This window comes from Acomys russatus, chromosome 4 (assembly GCF_903995435.1).
Source record: "Acomys russatus chromosome 4, mAcoRus1.1, whole genome shotgun sequence".
Taxonomy (NCBI): domain Eukaryota; kingdom Metazoa; phylum Chordata; class Mammalia; order Rodentia; family Muridae; genus Acomys; species Acomys russatus.
In genome coordinates, this window is record NC_067140.1 from 71,088,753 (window position 1) to 71,112,052 (window position 23,300).

Consider the following 23,300-nt stretch of genomic DNA (forward strand, 5'->3'; position numbering starts at 1 on the left):
ACTCTCAGCTATCATGTTAGCAAACAATGGTTTTCTGCCCAATGTTTTCCTTAACATTTAGGATTTTATTCTGTGCACATGATGTGTGTGTGCATGCACAGTTGTGTATGTGCACATGTCTGCATGTGTTGTATATTTGTGTGTGGGGGTGTGTATGTGTGGACTCAATCTTTTTTTTCTTTCTAAAATTAAATTTATTTATTTATTCACTTTATATCCTGACCACAGCTCCCTCCCTCCTCTCCTCTAGTCCTGCCCTCTCATCCTCTTCCCCCATTCCTCCCTCTCCTTCTCAGAAAAGGAGAGCTCTCCTCAACTTGAGGGTTTTTATTTTCATCTTTTTGTTCTATGCTTCCTTATGGATAAAGTTTTTTTCCTGACTCTCTTTCTAGCGCGCTGGCTCCATCCTACTTGTCCACTAAGTTTTAAATCTTAACCGGTGTGTTTACCTCTATTTCTAGAAGGTATCTTTGGGTTGTTGTCAACTCGGTGGTTTGGAGGCTGTGGCTTATAGCAGGCAAGATTCCATATGGGTTCCCTTGTGTTTGGGGTACAAGTTCTTTACTCTTCAAAGCTCCAACGAGGAATTCAGATGCTCAAATTTGCACAAGAACCCACCAGGGCAATGACTCATTTGGCTTTCAGATGCTTAGTTTCATTGTTCCCTGGTCATTCCTTAAGATTTAGTGGGTTCTAAAGAAGACTGTTTTAAAATCAAATCCAAATCGTATCTGTTTTCAGGAGGACAGACAATTCAAACAACCCAACGAGCCAATGCTTGAGACAGAAAGGCTCCTTATAGCAGAGTTGAAATGTTTAATGTTTGAGTTAGTCTGGTTTCGAAAGATACACATAGCCTGCAGGAAACTGCATGTACATGACAAGGAATTGTCCCCTGCAGTGTAGAGTTTAGTTCCGTGCAGTTTTACAAGGCTGTTGTCCCCATCTATTGCAGGAGGGAAGTGGGAAAGATGAGCAAGCAGGCTTGCATCTAGACAGATAAGAGACCTGAAGACAAAGCCTAGCATAGCTGTCCTCTTCTGAGAGGCTACACCCAATAGTGGATCCAAACAGATGCAGAGACTCACATCCAAATATTGGGCGAAGCGTAGTGAGTCTTGTGGAAAAGTGGGGGGAAGAATAGAAGGACCTGGAGGTGACAGGAGCCTCACAAGAAGTCCAACAAAGCCAACTAACCAAGGCCAAAGGGGCTTGCGGAGACCGAAGCACCAACCAACGACCGTGAATGGACTGGACCTAGGACCCTACACAAATGTAGCAGATGGGTAGCTTGGGCTTCATGTGGGTTCCCTAGTAAGGGGAGCAGGGGGCTAACTCTGACATGGACTCTGTTGCCTACTCTTTGATCCATTCCCCCTGGCTGCCTCGAGAAGCCACAGGGGAAGAGGTTGCCAGGCCACAGGGATAGAGGATGTGCTCAGTGTTGATGCGACTTATGAGTTGTGGTGGGTTGGGGGTGGCTCTCCCTTTCTCTGAGGAATAGGAGAAGGGGCTATGGGGGAAGAAGCAGAGAAAGGGAGACTGGGAGGAGAGAATGGAGAGGACTACGATCACAATGTAAGTGAAGAAATAAATTTATTTTTAAAAAGAGACGTGATGACAAGTCACCAAAAAGCCCTGCTTCCCCAGATCTGTTTTTCCCCTCTGGGTTCTGAGGCATGTTGTGCACCTGGCTGAACTCAAGGGAGTGAAGCTTATTGGGGTGGGTGATTTAGTCAGGAGCTTGGTTGGTGAGAAAGTCAGAGAAAAAGTCTCCCCTGGGTTTTCAATGAAACAGCTCTCTTTATTGGGTGAGAAACAAAGGCTGTATAAACCTTAGGCAGTGGGTTAGGGTTTTTCCGAGTAAGAGTAAATCATTGGCTGGGCTGAGGCATTGGGAATGCTTCATTTGCTTGAAGAGGAATTCCAAGTGTTTGCTGGACATGTCCTTATAAGGAGAAAGGAAGTTTAACCTGAAAGCTGGCTACCAGGCTACCTCCTAACAAGGGTGATAGAGATGGGGACCGCAAGGCTACCATGCACCATGTACCGGGTCATGCAGGCCCAGAGCAGGGAAGAAGCAGTTCTACTCCCACTGGTCTCAAGATGACGTTTTCCGGGTTTGGACACCTTTCAGCCTCACTCTGGCTTCAGACTTACTCCCCTGGTCTCAAGGCCTTCTGGCAGCACAGAGCTCCTTGCCACTTTCACCCACCATGCAGATCAACAGAGAAGCAACGCCTACATTCTAAAACTCTCTAAAACTGAAAATATAGAGAACATTAATTGTTCACTAAAGGGCATCATCACAAAGTGTAAAAATCAGAATCTTAAAAATATTTTACCTATACATTTATACTATTACACACATATAAAATAAACTACTTACAGTAAGAAGAACCATGAAATAATCAGGAATTATATTAATATTACAAACAACAAACTAAAAGCCAAACTAATTTATCTGTTAAAAGAATATTCCTATAGTACCCAGACTTCCAAAAAAATCTTTAATCACATTGTTAGTTTTATTTTCACAAACACTTCTATTTACACATAGCAATATGTGTAAATATTAGATGTGTAAATATTAAATGTGTAAATAAAGACACTTAAAGGTAGTACATTTTATTAAGCAAAAAGCAGTTGGCACTAGTCTTATGCTTATTCTGCCATTATTGTATCTCTGATTTTAATGAGGGAGATTTGGAATTTCTAACTGAAAGGTTCAAGCAGCATTTTTACTTACTATGTCTTCCCTTAGACTGACTCAGAAACCTCTAGGATTTGAAAGGTAGCATTTTGTATTAAGATATCAAGTGTTTGTTCAGTGTACCCACCTTGGCCAAAGCCGACATGACCATCTCCTCTGGATTTTAAAATGGCTTCCCTACAGCTGTGTGTCCACTCACAGTCCTAGCTTGGCAGCAAGAGTCAGCCTTTAAATCATGTCACTTCTCTGTGCAAGGCCTTTTGATGGCCTCTGTCTCTCCTACAGTAAATGCTTACAAGATGCAGCCCTTTCATTCTCTTTCTCTCCTTCCTTTCCACAAGGATCTAACATTGATCAGACCATGCTGGCCTTTTTGCGGAGCCCCAACAAACCAGTCCATCCTACCTTGGGCTCCTATAGAGATTGTTTCTCCACACCCCAAGTGTTTATTCATCAACTCTCTCCTGTATGTCAAGTCTTTCTGAAATGAGGAATCTTGGGGAGCCTTTGCATGATCTCTCTATTTAAATGTGCACCTACCAGTATTGGAGAGATAATTATCAAGACATTTGCAGCTTTTCCAGAGGGCCCAGGTTTAAATCCCAGTAACTACATGAGCCACATGGTGGCCCACAGCTGATTGCAACTCCAGTGCCAGGAAACCTCTTCTACCCTCTGTGGTCATTAGGCATATACACATGGTGCACAGACATACATAGAGGTCAAACACCCAAAAACACATAAAGATTAAGGGAAAAAAAATCTGAAATTAGTAAACCACTGGTGACTTCCATTTCTGACCTTTTCCTCCTTTTTATTCTTGTCTTCCACCTATGTTTCCCTTCCTTAACCACTTCTCATTCGGTCATAATCTTCCTTCCTAAGTCTAGAAGTTTTTCCCCTGTAGAGTGTAAGCTGCAAGGGGACAAGAACTGTGTCTATTTTCCCTGCTTGTGTTTGCTGATGCCCAAGCAGTCTAGATACCCAAGAACAATACCGGTCACATTCTTCCTGTTCAGTAACTATTTTTAATTATTTAATATAGAACAGCTCATAAATGTGCGTGCCACTTTACTTTACAAAGGGGCCTCTGTCATTTCAGCTTGGCTCCTATTACACATATATGCTGCCATTCATAAAGATTTTCCAATTTTTTTTTTATCTATGTAGAGAGATAATTAAATTAACTGCATTTAACAACATTCTCTCTTTGCAGATGAAAAGTAGAGCATTAAAACTTGACTCACTGGGTTGCCTCATCCCAGTGAAAAGCTGTTGGTCAATATCATCTTTTCTTGGTACTCCTGATGTAGTGGGACATACAGACGTATCATCACAGTGAACGTCTAATCCCTGGAGATGATGGGGAAAGGCCAAGCAGTCAATTAGCGGTACTACTGTGTTTTTGGCAGGTCCCACGCCACCCTTTAGGTGCTGAGGGAAGAGGGGATGTTAAACCAATACTCCAGATGGCACATCAAGGGACCACCCAGACCTAAGTTAGAAATGCCAGGTGACTCAGAAAGCCATTTCCTTGACAGAGAAATGACAGCCTCCCTTTTTCTCCACACAGGGGGAAGGCTCCTCCTCAGTCTTGTCGGAAAATTGCCATGAGGATCCCTCTGTTCCCCCCAACTTTACTCCCCCCAACCCTCAAGCTCTCAAGTGGTGAGCACCGTCCTTCTAGCCAGGTAGGACTGGATGGGAGGGCCCTTTTGAGAGAAGGGTGGTGTGTGGCCATGCCCTGTGCAGGCAGTGTGGACTTGCCTGTTTGGTCCTCACCCTCCCTCCTCCACAGTCCGTTCTATTTCCTGTGGAACTTCCAGTACAACTGAAATGCCTTCCTTGACCTTTCCTGTGCCCTTCTGGTATTGATTTCTTCATCTTTGCATTCTTTCTGATGGACATATACTCCCCGTTCTTCCTTCTTCCTCTTTCTTTCCTTTGCTTCTATTTACAAAAATTGGCTTCCCCTTTTTAATCTTCCTTTTTCCTATCTTCCTCTTCATCTGTTCTTCCCACTTTGGAAGTGTATTTTCCAAGGATTCTCACCGTAACCCTCTAGACACAGTCCCATCTTTTTTAAAACCCACGAGCAGTCTCTGAGAGAATCATCTTAACTCATTCTACTCTGCACCATAGTGTTCCTTCCAAAAAATTAACAAAGTTAATTTTATTATCATATGGCATTTGGAGTTAAGAGGGCAGCTCACAGCCCTGACTCTGTAGGAGTGAGAGCATTGTATCGCACCCCTACAGTAGGGATGCTGATCCAGCAGATAGAGACTGGAGCAAAGTGTAGATCTGAACTTTGAACAGAAGACTTTCACTTGCAGCTGTGTTATAGCAATATATTGCATTCCTTAAACTAATCTGAAAACTGGTCTGTGCCATTCCAGAGGGTGTGCATTTGGAAGGAGACACGAGGCATCCTTGTGATTTAAAAAACAGAGTCAAACTTCTAACAGCACACTAGTCTCATTAATTATGGCCAATATATCTGATTGTGTACTGCACAATAATCAGAGAGAATTTTGAATGGTTTCAACACACACACATACACACACACACACACACACACTGCAGTATATTTTGAAGTGATGGCTCCACCAAACACTTTGACCTGATCCACACATGCCATGCACCTAGACTGAAACATTGTACTATAATCCATAATAAGAACACTGCAAGAGGAATTGAAAGATTTTTAAAAAGTAAAATATATATTTTAAAATAGAATAATCATTTTTAATAATGAGATTCTTTTCTGGTGTAACAAAAATATAATTCTACAGTGAGATTGGAAACATTTTTTTTTCTTCAAATATTTGTTGGTCTGTGATGCAGTGTAGTATAGAAACACGCCTAAACATAGCTGCAAAGAACTCGTTGCTGGGGAAGGGAGCTAAGTCTATGTACACCTTCCTTGGCAGACACTTTGCCTCAGGGCTGACCAAATGTTAGGGGTGGGGGTCTGTGAATTCCTTAATTACTTGGACATCCTGTTAAGCACACATCCTGATCCAAGAGGTCTAGTTGGCTAGAAGAATCCTCCGTTCTAATTGATACTCATTTCCTGTGACTATGATGTGATTGTCAGAGCTCTAGAACATCCCTACATCCCTCTTACGCATATGGAAAAGGCGGTACCCTGCCTCTATACCTGAATTTTGTATTTATTGAACCATGCGCTTGGCTCTTTGATGTAAAGATGTTGTTTTCTTTTGGTGAGTGAGAGAGTGAGAGAGAGAGAGAGAGAGAGAGAGAGAGAGAGAGAGAGAGAGAGAGAGAGAGAGAGAGATGGAAAGACAGAGAGACAGCATTTGAGAGCAAAGTTGCCACCTAGTCATGATTCCATCTAAATCCTCTCCTCAGTGACTGTGCATGTGAGTCCTCAGATGGAATTCATTCTTGGGGAAGAGGATTTTCATCTTATAAGGCAGCCCTAGGGGGAGCTTAGCACCCCCCCATCTTCATTTGGATCTGAGTGTTAAGCTTCTTTCTTGTTGTTCTGTGTTGTCTGGTGGTTTCTTTCTTCATATAAAGAGAAGGTTCCATAGCACATGTGTGGAGGTCAGAGGACAGCTTGCAGTTGGTTCTTTCCTTCCAACCTGTGGGTCTCAGGGATAAAACTCAGACAGCTTGTGTCTTGGCAGCTAGTGTCTTTACCAGCTGAGCTTTCTCATTGGCTTCAAGAGCCACTGTGAGGCATTTTATGCTATGAGTAGAACTCTGGATTCTCACAAAAGTTATAATTGACAGTGAACCTAAGATTACAGGACTTGAGATTGATTTTCAAAACAAATGCATAGAGGCTATACATGTTGTGTTCTGTCCCACTGCTCCCTTGAGCTTCAAACAGATGACCCCAATTACAATTTCATTCCCTTCAGAATAACAACTGACCTTTCTACTTGGCACACAGCAACAAAACAAACAACAAAATAAATAAACTAAAAGCCGAACTAATTTATCTGTTGAAAGAATATTCCCATAGTACCCAGACTTCCAAAAAAAATCTTTAATCACATTGTTAGTTTGCTTCACTTAGCTGCTCAGAGACAAAGGGTGATATAAAAATAAACCAGCCTCACACTTTTCATAAAAAAAAATAGGTCTCATTTCTAAACCAGAAACTAATTATAGTATTTTGTAGTTTAAAAAAAAAAAATACAAATTGTTCTTATGTAACAGTATGTAGAAAGTCAATTTTTGTCCCAATTTTAATTTTCCTATGATGTGTCTTATTTTCACAAACACTCCTATTTACACATAGCAATGTATAAATATTAGATGTGTAAATATTAAATGTGCAAATAAAGAAACTTAAAGCTGGTAGAATGTATAGCTAGTATGCTTATGATATGAAGAAGGTGGGTCCCAAAAGGACTGACACGCAACAGCTGAAGCTCATGTGTCTTAAAATTGTGAGAGACCATTTTTGTCACCGATGAAGAAGTGCACTCCTTGTCATTAGCTGGAGGTCAACAGGTGAAGTGGAACAGGTAGACCAGCTTTCTACTAGCTTGTGTAGACTGGGATCATTAGATAAGCAGCCTAGGGGGAGCTGGAGAAAAGGCTCAGTGATTAAGAAAGCTTACTGAGCTTGCAGAGGACCCAAGTTCGGCACCCGGCACCCAGCACCCACGATGTCAAGCAGCTCACAAGTGCCTTGAACTCTAGCTCCAAAGGATCTAATGTCTTCGTCTGGACTCCAAGGCCACCTGCACTCCCATATAATTATAATAAACATAATAAAAATGAAAATCCTTAAAAATATTAAAGATCTGTAAATGACCAACTCCCCAAAATTCTGAAGACATCACCTGGGGAAAATACATATTAATGACAAATCGTAGCTGGGCATACTGGCACACACCTGTAATCCCAGCACTAGGGAGGCAGAAATAAGTGGATCACTGTGAGTTTGAGGCAAACCTGGTCTACAAAGCGAGTTCAGGACAGCCAGGGCTACACAGAGAAACTCTGTCTCTGAAACAAACAAATGACAAAGTCTTTATTAGGTGCCTGCTATGTTCTAGACTTTACGAGCAGGAAAACACCAAAGAATAGAACAGACACACTTCCTCCTTGCTTTGGCACAATAGAAGTCAACTACCAGAGATAAAATGGTATTAAAGTTTGTCCTATTAAAATATTTTTATTTTTATACATACATTTATATTATTACACATATATACAATAAACTACCTATAGTAAGAAGAACCATGACACAATCTGGAATTCTATAAATGTTACATTCTTACTGTTTTGGCTATTTGTATTTGACAGCCTTGAAGAAAACATCTTTCCTATCTTGGTATTTCTAAAATTCTGAATGTAAATCTCATCATTATCAAATGAAAACATCTATCTAGACCTAAAAATATCTTGACTCCTAAACAACTAAGCATAATTGTAAAACTAAACCATCTGGTCTTCAATCCCATCATTGATAGCATTGATCCAGCCCGCACTGTTATCAAGACCTTCTGACCACATCATTTGTACTGTCTTCTTGTTCTCAGTGTGCTATTGGGGAAACTGAGGTTTGAGAGGGCTAGTGACCATCCCTACTCCCTCTCTCTCCTCCCCCGCTCTATTCATCTTTTAGTATATGCATGTTGGTGCTGACTTCAGAACAGAGACTAAATGGATTTGACTCCCTTGGCATCGTATTGGATCCTTGGTAAAGTCGGCTGCATTCCCAGGACTCTATATGCATCCTTATTAATGAAGCTTTCTTCAGAAATATCCCAGAAAGGGGCGAGTATGCACTGCGAACTAGTGTATGTAAGGGGCTAGAATGTACTAGGAACTGGTATGTATAAGGGGCTAGTGTGTACTAGAAGCTAGTGTGTAAGGGGTTAGTGTATACTATGGGCTAGCGTGTATCAGAGGCTAGTGTGTACTAGGGGCTAGAGTGTACTAGAGACTAGAGTGTACTACGGTATAGAGTGTACCAGGGCCTAGTGTATATGAAGGGAAAGGGTGTAGGTTTTCCTACACACTTGTTTTATTTGTAAAGCAATGTCTTTCATATATCCTTTAGGATTACGTTTATTATGCCCTAGTTTACCACAGAGGATACTAGAAAAATCTAAAGACCATCTTGGAAGAGAACAATCTCCTTCTAGATTGTGTTTAATCTCACACAGCAGGAAAAGGCTTCTCTGGAGTGTGTGACCCCTCACCCTGCCCTCTTGCTTTGGTAACAGAAGCAATGCTACAGCTTTGGGCTACATTTAGAAAGATATAAGCAAGAAATAAAGAAATTTCTCTGATAGTAGGCTATCTAAACACTTATAGGGGCCTCTAAGGGCAGCACTGTTGTGTCTTGGAAGATCTTTAAATGTGGAAACAAAGAATCCTCTCACCAATAGAAAGTTCTGTAACCTTTTTATGATCTCCTTTGAGTCTATGAAGGATATGATTAATTAAAGTCAGGCATTGCCTCTAAAATAATAGATATGAGATTCAGAGAATTGAAGGTGTTGGAGGACTCATTAAACAGTTGCATAAATCTCATGCTGAAAGATTTAATGAGTCCGTAGGGTCACCGATAGAGCAGTGGAGCCTCAATGGCCTAGAAAAATAAATTAGAATCGATAGTGTTCTTCTAAACTAATCACCGAGAGATGGCATCTATAATTATATCTAAATATATATATTGGTGTTCTCATCCTACAGAAAATGAAAATAGTTTGTTTTTAGTTCTGCACTCATCGATAATAAAAATGTTCAGGTGTCTGTGCTTAGTTCTGTGGCCCATGGGAACTATGATCCTTTTACAAAGCTACAGTTGGGAGAACAATGTCCAATGTTTACCTTCATTAACGCAACTAAAAGATGCCTGTTACATAGCGGGCATTGAATTTTGAACTGGAAAAACAGAAAGATGCCTGGATGCCTCATGTCCAGTGGAGGATTTTCTGCCATTGTGTGGTGACTAATAGGACTTCCTACAGGGATGGAGGGTTTTTGTGTCTGAGAGGTCAGTGCAGTTCTCAAGTTAACAGCTACAATGCTTAATTTCCAGCATGTGGGCCACCTGCTGGATTTACATTGTCAGTACCCACTAAGATTATCATTATAAAAAGTTATCTGAAAACTATGTTTGTAAACATAGGGGCTTAACCGGTACTCCTAACACTTGAAAGCCTGAGGCAGGAGAATCACCATAACTTCAAGACAAGCCAAAACAGCAAACAAACAAAGCTGTTTATAGGAGGAGAGAGCAAACAGCTACTTAGGAAAACCAGAACTGTAGGTGGCATACTGGACTAGCAAGGTTTAAACTGAGACCCAGAGGATGGAGTTGAAGTTTGCGGCAAGGGAGCAGACAGAAGGTAATACCCACATTGCCATAGGGCTTTATGAAAAGCCATAGATATGAGCATCCTCTTAGTATCATGGGGCTATGTAGGGTCTCATTGTTTATGCTGTATCTGTTGGCTCAGGATTCCATAACAAAGCATCCCAGATTAGAGCTCAACAAGCAAAATTATGTGTATTTTCTCCTTGTTGAGGAGTCTGTAGAGCCAAAATCAAGATACCTGTGGGGATGGCTTCTGGTTCGGCTTCTCTTCTAGGCCTCCAGAAAGAGACTGTCCACTGTCTTCACATGGCCTTGCTTTGATGCAAACACAGGAATGGCCCCTGCTGCCAGTTTGTCTTCATGCTGAATACAGTCTCAATACTGGGAACCAGAGTTTCAGTATGCGAGTTCAAGATGATACAATTTAGAAGGTATCACACATCATTCGATAAGCAAATATCTCCCCAGTGATTTGCTGTTCATAAAAAGGAAGTGCATTGCTCATATGCAAGGCACACGGTTTATAAAAACATGCCACCTCTGTAGCTTCTGATAACTTAACTTCTGTTTTAGCATTATGCATCCATAAATATCAACATTCTAGGACATCAACGAGTGTAAATATACTTAAACCAACATGCTGACCTTATACACATCAAGTGCATTAAGTACTATTAAGCAAACATTAATTTCATTTTATTCCTTGAGGACAAACCACTGGCATAATAAGGTCTATTTTTAATTTTTCCAGGGATTTTTGTATTGCTTATTAAATATGGCTATTGTTAAATTTTAATTGCATAAATTTAAAAATCAGCTATATTAAAAGAAAAGCTACCTAATACCCCAGAGTCATCGCTTACTGATTATTTAATAGTTTTCAGCATTATCTTTCTATATTTTTTACATTTGTAAGAGCTGTATGCTGGTTGTAACATTTTTTCCCTAACCTTAATTCAAAGTCATCTACTTGATTGTTTAAAATTGGACATTGTAGAAGTACTCATACCATGATGAAATACCAAGCTATATGAATAGGGTACATTTTTCTTTCTAGAAAAGCCCCTTGTTAAACACATGCCAGCATAGCACTGGCTCAAACTCTATGGTTTCCTGACACAGGGTTTCCCTAGGATTTATACCAAGTTCCTGTTGGAGCTTGCCACTGTAGAAAGAGTATTATTCCTTCTTGTAATATACTTCTCTTGTTTATAACACAATACCCCGCCTCCATGAGTTGTTAAGAGGTTCTCTGCAGCCCAGGGTTCTGATCTAAGGTCCAGAAGCCACATCTGATGATAACTTTCTTGCTGACAGAGTTCCAATGTTGCAAAGGGCATCACGTGGGGAGACGCAAGAAATAAGCTTTTATGGCGATCCTGTTTTGTTTTCTGAAGATAACTCATTAATCCACTAATCACATGAGTGCATTAAGCCATTCATTAGAGCAGAGCCCTAATCCCCTACTAAATGTCTCACCTTATTTTACTTCTTAATATCTCATAATGGAGATTGGATCTCAACACGGGTTTTGCAGGGGACAAATCATATTCAAACCGTAGCAACCATTCACCATAAACAAACCAAGATTTCCTGTTGAATTGTATTACCTTCCCACAGCAGGGAGTGGTTATAGTATCTATTTGAACAATCATCTCCCAGGTTACCAGAAGGAATTATTTTGGGGAAAACAGGGTCCCCTAAAACATAAGTTCAGTCTTGACAGAAGTTTTGTAACCCAGTCAGCAATGTGTCTGAAAATTGCTTTAGCCATCACGTTAACAATCCTCCCACTGCTAAGATTTAATTTGCTGGTGGCTGATGTGAAGCCAACACTTTCCTGGTTTATTTAACATAGTGTGTTTTTTAATCCTTCTAGAAGCTTTAAGTGGCAATAAGTGAAGCTGAATAGATTCTGGGCTTATAAGCAGTTTGGTGGTGAACTATGACTTTCTCGGGGAAGCATAAATCTCACCCTTCTATATCATCTTCTGGCAAGTAAAGGGTTGTTCCGATTTCGAAAAACAAGTTTGCCTTTGGAAGAGTTCATCTTCCACCTCTTCCGGAAGCAAAGGCTAAGTTAGACTTGTGGTCTCTAAAATAAAAGGAACAGGAAGTTAAAGTGACTTGTTCAAAGTTCCGTAAGAATGATTGACAGCACTGTCATTCTCATCCTGGCCCCGCTCTTGGGTTTAACTCTGCAGTACAGGTGTTTTCTGAGTAGAGGCCTGTTTATGATTTCTTGTGACAGTATAACATTTTGTGAGGTGGGTACAGTTGGAGGGGTTCAAGCAAAAATGGTTAAATAATACAATATTTGTACCCTTTCTCCAAGTGAGATTTGTGTGCTGAAAATATTGGTAGAGATAGGGAAGATTGAGAATCCCAAATCGACCTGAACTTATATGTCAGGATGCATAAAATTCTTGATGTGTCTTGAAAAAAAAAGAACATTAAAAATCTGGTAAAAAGAGTGAAAATACAGAAATGGGGTATCTAGAAGGTGGGGGGAAAGTCTAGAGTAGCAGAGAAACAGGAGTAAAATCATGCATCAACAGGAAGGGGTGCCCTTTGTGTCTGAAGCCACTCTGCCAGTATTTCTCCTGTTGCTACAATGTGCTCTTCCAGAGTGGGTCATTTAGGCAGATCAGAGTCTATTCAACTGACACCTCTAGAGGCTAAGAAGTCACAGAATGCACCACTAGCTTCTGTTGAGACACCGCCAAGCCCGTCTTTATGTAGCACAGTGTAGCAGTCTCCACATGGCAAGATGGAGCAAGTCAACAGAGAGGTGGCTTGTGTAACAAGCCCCTCCTGTGATAATGCACTAATCCATCCCTCTGTCTCTTCCCAAGTATCCCATCTCTGACACTGGGACCCAATTTCCTGCTCTGGAAATGTGAGTGACTCACTCAACCTTTAGCCACAGAAGACTGTCCCTTGGAGCAGTGACCATGAGATTGTCAGTAGCTGCATTATTTTTGAGCAGTCAGTGGAAAGTAGAGGTGGGGTCCAGACAACACTGAAAGGATCAGGAAGAGGCAAGGAATGAAAGACAGCTCATCTCACATGCTTCTGAAAGTTAAGACAGAAGGAAGGCAAGTTCTAGAAGGATGGTAGGAAAACAAAAGGAGTAAGAGGGACATGCAATTGTCAAGAAGTTAGTAAGTACTCATAACTTATAGTTGAGAACAGTTTGACGTGAGGACCTAAAGGAAATGATAACCATGGAAAAGACCAAAGAAGCTGTTTTCACATCCCCTCATGGTTGTCAGGATAGCTTTTCTCACCATGAATAATATGTTGGTGAGTGTACACCAGAACTGTCACTGAAATATAAGGATAAGCACCCCTGAAGACACCACTTGAATGCTTGGTTGTTTTCTTTTGCTGTATGATCCATTTACAAAAGGATCTCCTACAACCTACATGTTTGCCTGGCTGCTATATGGAGGCATCTATTATCTGGTAGGCTGCTAACGCTAGCTGCAGTAATTAGAATCCAGACCACCTCCTAGTGGAGGGAGAGCATTTTGTACATAATAAACTCATGATTCCTTCCCACCCTAATCTGCAGCTTTACAGCTGAAGAGTTCTTCCAGGAAAGGAAGAGGCTCTTAAAAGAGAAACTTCTCAGTAATGGGATATGCATCCTGAAAAAATGGGATTTCAAAGGATTTCTCTGAGTCCCTTTTAGACTCATTCATCCAGGAGCCAGGCCTGGGAGATTACAGTCTTATTATGTTTGCAAGGACCAGTGGAGCTAAGGACAACGGATAGAGAATAGGCAAAGCCTGTGCCTTCTGCTGTAGACTTGGAAGTAGAAGGGAGGTGAGGTGGGGAGAAAATAGAGTAAGGAGGTGTGGTTTTGTGTATGCCTCTCTCAGCCACAAATGAACAGTCTTGACTGGTTCGTAGCTCTCCACATCCTGTGTGTCTCAGGGGAGCAGGGAAGTACTGTATGCCACAGAGAAGCGGAGTGACAGTCTGAGTGGGCTACCTGAAACCTAGCACCAAGCAAAAAAGGACCCCTATAGGGACAGCTTGCTGGCTAAGGTCAGTTCTACAAGACTAGGGATGTACATAGTGAGTTCTATCAGACTTTTCTGATGTCAGGCCATGGGCGAGTCTAGCTCAGGAGTGAGGTGCTGGGCCCTGAGAGGACACAGAAGGAAGGTTTGCCACTCAGAGCCTGCTGCACTGCTCTTCATGAAGATACACTGAGCTCTGTAAACTGTGCCCGCCCTGTGGGGACACAAAGAAATGAGAGGGACAGCTTTTAACTCGGAGACTGACCCACACAAGAAACAGGGAAACCGAGTCTGCGGAGAGCAGGATTTCAAAGCAACTAAGGAGATTAGCCACTTCCTCTGGCAATTAAAAAGGTGATGGCTGCCTCTGTCCCTCTGATGGACATGTGGCCCTTGGGGCCTTCAGAGAGCATGTTTAGAGACATCTTTCCTGTGACTCAAAGCACAGCCATGTCACAGGCAGGCAGCTAGGAGGCTATGGTAGGTGCAACCAGCCAGTTACTTGAGTCAGTCGAAAGGGAATTGGTCACCTGGGAGATTTCTAACCTAATTCAGATTTCCTGGACACCGTGTCCTCTTGTGACCCAACACCTGCTGTGACAGATAGACGTTTGTAATGAGGTGAACAACAAACAGCTTGATGAATGCTGGGTCCCCTGGGAAAAAGAGGCATATGGCTTACAGGGCTCCGTTCTTTCCTTGCTTTCTATTTTAATTTTCTCTGTGTTTATACCTTCATAGAAAGGTTTGGCAACATTTTAAGAAAGGGCTTTTAAAATATCATATTTCTTAAGGAAAAGCCTTATCATTTTCATTGCTGAAAGGCTTAATTCTGCTGAGTTAAAGTCAGATTTTTTTTTAATAGTTTTATGGTGCACAAGATTAAACGCTGGCCCTCAAGCATGCTCAGATATTGTTATATCTCTGATATACACCCCCAATACACAGTTAAAAACTGTTTCATACTTAAAAATTCAAAAGATCCTATTAATATCTGCTCTAAAATAATCTGTCGCACAAACAGCAACCCACTCATGGGTCAGAAATGACATATTAGGAGATGGTTGATATGTCTTAAAAATTAATAAATAAAATATTTCATTTAGAAAAAGGGGACTGACTCTTGACACAGCTACTTTTGTGCTCATATTCCAGTTGGTATCTGCTAGAGAGATGGAGGTACATAGTGCCTGCCCCTACCAGGGCCCAATCCCAGCAAAGCTTTGCATGTGAACCATACATACCTCCTCTTCCCTGGTTTGGCTTGTGCTTAAGTTCAGCTGAAAGTTCTAGACACTTTTTTTTCCCCTTTGAGCTCTTTGCCTAAGTGTTCACAGCTCACCCCACATCACTGTCATGTCTAGAATCTATAAGTAGTATTTAAATCTTACTGGTGAAACTAAACATGACAAAAGTTGCTGCGTGAGACTTTATAAGGGTCCAGGATGAAAAATGATGTGTGGTGTCCTCAGCTGTGTTGCATTTTGGTCCTTGTCCAGATTTTGCCCTTTGTGGGAACTCTGCATAAGCGTTCAAGCTAACACAATTGTGAAACTTAAAGGCTACATCTTAAAACTCCCAACACCTAGATATTTATTCTTGTTATTAAAATTCTTATTTATAGCTGGGTGTGGTGGTGCATGCCTTTAATCCCAGCACTCGGGAGGCAGAGGCAGGTGGATTGCTGTGAGTTCGAGGCCAGCCTGGTCTACAAAGCGAGTCTGGGACAGCCAAGGCTATACAGAGAGACACTGTCTCAAAAAAACAAAAAACAAAACAAAACAAAACAATAATAAAATAAAATAAAATTCTTATTTATGAGTGAGTAAAAGAGACAAAGGGTTTGCTTATTTTTATTTTTTTTAATTAAGTAATTTATTTACTTCACATCCTGATTGCAGTTTCACTTCCCTCTTCTCTACCCAGTCCCTCCCTCTCCCCTCCCCCCACTTCACCCCTGTTGGCTCTGCTTTTTAACAATTAAACTTTATTATACAACCCAACTAGTTTACACAAGAGGGAAAAAAGGTTAAAGGGAAAAAAGAGTGAACCTTCCGGTATCCGTTCCACGGAACGAATCAGATCCCTAGGTGTCTCTGGTCTGTTCGCTGATCCTCCTTCAGAAGATCCACGTGTGCTCAAGCCCGGTCTGAACCTGCCGCTTGCCTCTCCTCTCCACCTGTCTGTCTGTCCCGTGTCTCCCTCTCCCATTGAGGGCCATTAGGAACACAATAGTCCAGGTGGAGTCCCCAGGTCTGCTTCCTGAATTCCAGGCCCAGAATGGCTCCACCCAGTCTATCTCAAGGTTAATCTCAGGGAGTATCCATGGTATGTCCAAGGGCAAAGCCTGCCAAGACTGCTTTCACCTGTGATAAAGTTTACAATCTTTCCCACACTCCCCTCTCTCCTTTCCCTTAGAAAAGGGGAGGCCTCCCATGTATACAACAGCCCTAGCATATCAAGTTGCAGTAAGACTAGGGGCATCTTCTTCTATTGAGTCTAGACAAGGCATCTCAGTTAGGGAAAAAGGATCCAAAGGTAGGCAGTGTAGTCTGAGACAGCCCTGCCCCCACTGTAGCAGTCCCACATGAAGACCCAGCAGCACAACTGTTACGCATGCGCGGAGGACCTATGTCAGACCCATGCGTGCGCTGTGGTTTGCAGTTCTGTCTCAATGAGCCCCCGTGGGCCCAGGTTAGTTGATTCCATAGGTTTTCTTATAGTGTCCTTGACCCCTCTGGCTCCTTCAAATCCTTCTTCCCCATCTTCCACAGGATTGCCCAGGCTCCTTTTAATGTTTGGCTGTGGGTCTCTGCATCAGTTTTTCATCACTTGCTGGGTGAAGCCTCTCTGATGACTGTTATGCTAGGCTCCTGTTTGCAAGTATAGCAGAATATCATTAACAGTGTCAGGTGTGGGCATGGGTCATGGCATGGGTTCTCAAGCTGGGCCCGTTATTGGTTGACCCTTCCCTCAAATTCTTTTCTATCTTCTACCTGTGCACATTTTGTTGACATGACAATCTATGGGTCTAAAGTTTTGTGGCTGGGTTGGTGGTCCAATCCTTCCATTAGGAGTCTTTTCTGTTGACAGGGATTTCCAATTCAGGCTCCATATCCCCCTTACTAAGAGTCTTAGCTAGGGTCACCCTCATAGATTCCTAGGAGTTTCCATTGTCCTAGGTTTCTAGCTCATCCCAAGGATGCCTCCTCCAATCCAGTTGTCTCTCCCAGTACTCTCCCTCCAGGCCTCCCCTCCCCTCGTCCCTCCTGTTCCCATCCCATGGCTTCCTCAGAGACTACAATTTTTTTTTAAATTTTCTTATCACTTATAACTAAAGGGCAGTTAATTTAAAAATAGCAGTCCATATCCAACAATCCGTGTGCCCATGCGTCTACAATATACACTTGAATATGTATTGATACCTCAGTGTCAATGAGAAATTGCTTGCAGGATCACCCACAAGTACTAAAACCTACTTCCAATTCACTTTTAATTCCTAATACAAAGCGAATGCTATGATGGTAAGTGTTATTATCATTATTTATAAACTAATGACAAGAACATTGGTATATTGTCAGTATATATCTAATTTTTGTTTCAAACATTTCTGATCCATGATTTCACGATTGACTGAATCCCTAAATACAGATTCTTTGACTACAGAAGGTTGGCTGTGTGTGTGCATGGTGGGGGCAGGGGTGTTGCAGACATAAAGACACAGCAGCTCATTGCTTTGGCACAAACTCTGATAAAAGTATCTCTTTGGTTCTTAGAACCTATAATTAATGAAATCACATTGTTGCCTGTGTTTGCTCTCTTGGAACCTTGTCCCATTAGTGGTACTTTTTACATTTGTCGATCTGTATAGATGACACTAGCAAGCAGATTACCAGCTGGGCACATCTCCCTGCGCCTTTCTACCTAGCTGTCTTTATGCTCATTATCCACATACAAAGCCTCGTACTTTAAAATCCAGTCTCTTTTATTTCAGATCAACCTTTGCTTCCCTATTGCCCAGGTGTTGGATGAAAGGATGGTGTCTGCCGCCAGCGTTGTTGGTTCCGGTGGCTCATCATGGCGCCTTCCTTTATTCGTTTTTAGCTGCTCTGAGTTTATAGTCACAGAGCGGGAGGGCTGCTGGCTGATCCGATGCTGGATTCTGCACTCCTGAGGGCCTGCGTTCTATCCTCTCTGTGTGCAGGTGTGGCCTTTCCTCAGCTTCGCCCTCTCTTCCTTAGTAGAGATGTCCCCCACTGGACTTCTGCTCATATCTGGTATTTAAACTATTGCTCTGCTCTTGTTGACAAAACCTATGCTGATGGTCTGGGGTAATTTTAATTTATATTCATATAAAGGAGAAATAAAAGAGGTATTTTTACTAGGCCTGCAATCGTAAGATAGAAAACTGCAGCAAAAGGCTCAGAGTTAGACCTAAACAGAGCTGATGATGATTTAGCAAAAACAGAAAGAGGCCAGGGCGATCCACTCATGGGGTAGTGAGGCTAGTCCTGCAGGCTAGGTCCCAGCCTTCTTTCCCCACGTTCATCCAATTTTACGAGTTACAGTGGATCATGAAGGGAAATTAGATATAGAAATATTAGACAATTAAAGATTTATCTGTTCATCACAAAACGCTGAAAATATATAATACAAAGTAATACAGTTACTTGCTAGATATAATTGAAATAAAAATTTAAAATTCTGTCTACAGCAGCAACAAAATCTGTGGATCTATTTAGGAATATAAAACATTACATATATATTTATATGTGTGTGCTTATATATGTGATAAAAAACCATAAAATATAGAATTTTATTATATAATCCATATAGATATTCTTCAGGAATCTTATGTATTTCTATAGGATAGATTTTAAAAAATTATATTTAATGATTCTTCAGAAATTATAGTGAAAGAGAATAGTCAAAGGATAAAAATATGAGGAGGCAACTATATATAGGAGATTATTAAGTAGTTACAAGACAAACAGAAGGTTGGGAGGTGGCATGAAGCATGTACCTACAGGGCCAGGAGCTTAGGGGGAAGGTTGCCCAAAGAAGGAGAAGAAAGGATCCAAATATCATTAAGATAAGATAGGAAATGTTTCTACAAGTTCAGACACAGATTAATTATCAAGATCCAAAATGAGTGCTCAGTAACAGCAGCATCAAAAACAAGATCCACGAGAAAGCCCCCAAACCAAAAAAATTTTCAATAGCAACAGCAAGAGACAACTTCCAAACATTTCCACAACGGAAAATGTAGGTGGCAAATTGAAAGCTAGCATGGGGTTAGCGTGTCTATAGATAATATGGAGGTGTGAAGAGCAAAGCCATGCCTTCAAACTTCTGAAATGGTTGACTGCAGAGTTCGGTAGCCAGACAAGCAGAAGAGGTTGATTAAGAACATGTCCAGACCAGCAGAAATACTGTATAACCTATACATGTTATTAAAATGTAAGACAAAGGATATTTGTGCACGGGTGTGTAGGCAGAGATAAGAGTGTGAATAAATAGAGCAGGCATAGGTGTTTATTCACCAACTTAAAGCCTGATTAACAAGGGAAGGCAGCTGAGATTGGGGTAAGGTATCATGAGTGCTAAACAGCTCTTTATGTGCATTAATTAGGGGCTTGTTTTTTCCAAAAGTAACATATTTATTCATTTTCTGAGTGGCTTAAAATACTCTTAATTTAATGTAAAATATCTATTACTAGAAAAGTCACTTTTTAATGGGAGATTTTTCGAAATCCTAAACTTTTCTTTGCCATCCACTTCTTCGAAGTGTCCTCTTTCTATTTCTAGTTTTTCAAAACTCTCATTTAGCCTAAATGATGCCATTATGATTCCTTGATGGCATCATGTTTCTGTTAATGAGCCCTTCAAGCTTGATTGACTCTTAGTAGAATCACAGCAATACTGAAGTCCTCCTGAAGTCACGTGCTTCCCGCCACATGAAAGTCTACATCTGTTCCTGTGATGATCTAATCATGGATTTTGAACCCATTTCTGTACTTTTTTTCCATGCAAAGATTATAACTACCTGAATGCTAGTGAAAGTTAACTTTGTGTGGTGATTAAACCACCACTTCAGGAAATGATTTACATTATGGAAACATCTAGAAAGAGAGACAGTTAAAACTCAGAGTGTATCTTAAAATGTGTCTAAATGCATCAACAGAGAAAAAAAGCAAGGATTATGCAGAGGAGGTGCCTCTGAGTGGAAGCAGTGAGCACAAAGCAGGGCACCAGGGAGCTGGCTTGCCCCTTAGAGGGTATCTGCTGAGGTGTCTGGACAGTGGAAGAACAGGAAATGCAGCCAGCACCATGTGTATAATACAAAACACACTAGCTAAAACTGGGAGCCCGGGGAGCCACAAAGGCTCTGACCATGCAACAAAACTGTTATTAAAGGAAACTGTGAGAAAATGGTGATTTCAAGGCATGATATAAAGACAAGGGTTTTCCCTGAGAGCTCATGGTTTCTGGCTGCTTCTCACAGAAACTGGAAGCCTGAGTTCATACTATTTCATAAACCCAGTATTCTGTCTACATGTATCTCATTTAAGACTGCTGGTATAATTAATCCGTTTGTCTTTCAAGGAACTAGTCTTTAAGCCATACCTTAGACTACAACTGCATGTATACAAGATTCAAGACATATCATCTCACCCAAGTGACCACACTATGTACAAAGACCGTCCCTGAGTAAGAAGCGCAGAAGCAGCAGATGGCAGACTGAGCACTACAAACTGAGGTGTGGGGAGCATGAGAGACAGTCAGGGAGGGGTGTGGGAGATCAACAGCAAAAGTCACAGGCTGACATGAGTATGAAGCAGTCTTGAAACGAACTGATTTTCCATACAGGCAAAGCATGCTCTATTTAAAGCTCAATGCATAGCTATAATCACAGAGTGACAAATAGTAAATTTCAAGAAATCTCTAAAATTACCATAATATAGAAGAGTGTCAAAGATATGCAGAAATACAGTAGCAATATTGGGTTACAATAGATTGGGTGGGAGGAGGCGAGAGAATCTAAGCAGGAGAGGGTTTAAATTATTTGTCTTTAGAATTAATGGAAGACACAAATTCATAATAAGATACAGTTTTAAAAATTCCATATGCAGGTCTAACTTATTGAAATTTTAGAAACACAAAAGACACTGACTTTGTAAATGATATGTGTCTGTTCAAAATGTCTACAGAAAAATTATTTTAATAAGCACTTAGAAAGTATCCTGAATGTCAGAAAGGGTGCTCATATCAACTGCATTTTCATAAACAAGCAGCAAGCAACTAGCATAACTTTTAATTTTTATGTTTGAGCAAATGTGCTATGTCTGGTAATAATCCTAGCAGCAAATATTGAAAATTATGAAAGAATTGTAATGTGACCGACAAACATCAAACAAATCTGTTTATAACATTCTTATGAATGCCAAGAGCCAACAGCATGCAAAGAGTTTATCCCAGTTGATCTATAGATGAAATGTAATGCCAAGAAAATTATCTTAACACTTGTAGGATGTGCTAAGTAGATTCCCAACTGTGTGTGAGAAAGCAGAGACTTAAGAGTTACTGAGGCAGACCTGAACTTTAAGCTTTAAAATTATATCACTTATCAGAAATAATAAATATATAACATTAAAGAGACTGGAAAGATCTTGGCAAGTTAAACACTTGCCAAATGAGTTCCCCATAAAGAATTACACACGGTGTGAAACTTTTAGACAGAGTTGATCCTGGAGATCAGCAGAGAAACAAAGCTTTCAATACATAGTACCAGGACTCGGAGTTGTCAATAAGAAGAAAATGTAAATAGATCCATACACATCACAACATTAGAAACTCCACACCTGCATGGCTTCAAGACTTAAATGTAAAGCATAAAGCTGTAAATATTTTAAAGATATTGTTCACTACTTTGTGCTGTGGGGGAAAGGGAGAATTTCTTTAATGATGCAGAAAAACACCTTAAACAGCTATTGACAATTCTGACTACACTAATGGAGGTATGTGTTCTGTTCCTCAAAATATACTTTGAGGGCCATATAATTGTTATGCATAATACTTAATAATTAGTATAGTATTATGATTCCTACTATGCATTATACTGACATATCTAGTATTAGTATAGGTGAAATTCCTATAAATTTAGAGATAATAGGAAAAACATACAAACCCTTAAATATATGTTTCTAATGTGGAGAGTCACACATAACAGAGGCTGGGTCCTTTCAGATATTGGCATCCAAAGACAATATTAGACAAAGAAATTATAGCCTGCATTTAAATCTGGGTAGATGTCTTTGGTTTGATTTCCAAATGTTATTCTTGGAGTAGGAACTATCCTGAGGTCTGTGCTTGGTGTATCACCATTTTGAAACTTGGTCTCTTTCCAGAGATATATTTGTATCTATCTGACTTTGATGTCTGTAGCCAGGTGACAAAGGATAGGTCAGGATCATTCAACACAGTGCGTGACCTGCTTACAGGCCCAACGGCCTGTGGTTTCATACTTACAGGTAGTATTTAGCACCTGGATCATTTTAAAACACAAAATTATGTTGGTTGTGTTATATGACATGGGAAAACCTGTTTGCTGGATACAATTTGAACTAGCAAGATAAGATGCTAGTCCCAGTTAACAAGTAAATGTTGGGCATCATTGTCAACCCAGTGAGATGCTGACCAAGCCACTGAGGATCAGCAATGCACACTTAAGCACCTAAAGAGCATGTCACTGACACTGTTAATTCTCTGCTGATCAAGTATTTAGGTTAAAGCAACTCATTCCATGTAATTTTCTGGGAACTACTATAGGTCAGGTACATGGGAGGGAAGGAAAAGAGATGTAGTGCTTTGTAGAAATTAGATGGAATAGCAGTCTGTGTTTTCAGACTGATGTACACTACAGATGAAGAACGGAGCTAACAGGTGACCAAGCCCATTCTGTTGACTGAGAGAACTTCTACATTTATCAGAACTGTGTTCCAACAGTAAAACAAGACAATCTTAGGGCATCTGGAGTCACTGTGCTGTTCAAGCAGGAGAGGGCAGGTTGGAGATGCATGTCAAAGTAGTTGACGTCCTCCATGCCTTCTGAAGACTTCAGAAGGCCCTCAAGCAATGGCAGCTTAGACTGAAAGAGTTTACTTTGCACTTTCCATGTATGGTTATAATGAATCATTTCAACATAATAAAAAAATACTAAAGAGGGCGACAAAGAAAT

At 40.8% G+C, this 23,300-nt stretch overlaps 1 protein-coding gene across 2 annotated transcripts in view; it reads left to right on the forward strand.

Annotated features, from left to right (window-relative positions):
• Plcb1 (phospholipase C beta 1) overlaps window positions 1-23,300 on the forward strand; it is a 690,315-nt gene that overhangs the window by 610,698 nt on the left and 56,317 nt on the right. The window contains exon 32 of one of the 2 annotated variants that reach the window (XM_051144701.1): window positions 4,287-4,404. The exons of the other annotated variant lie outside the window; for it this stretch is intronic. Within the exon in view, the coding sequence (XP_051000658.1) occupies window positions 4,287-4,385 (99 nt within the window). The 3' untranslated portion in view covers window positions 4,386-4,404. The remainder of the gene's footprint in view (window positions 1-4,286; window positions 4,405-23,300) is intronic. 2 annotated transcript variants of the gene reach the window in all.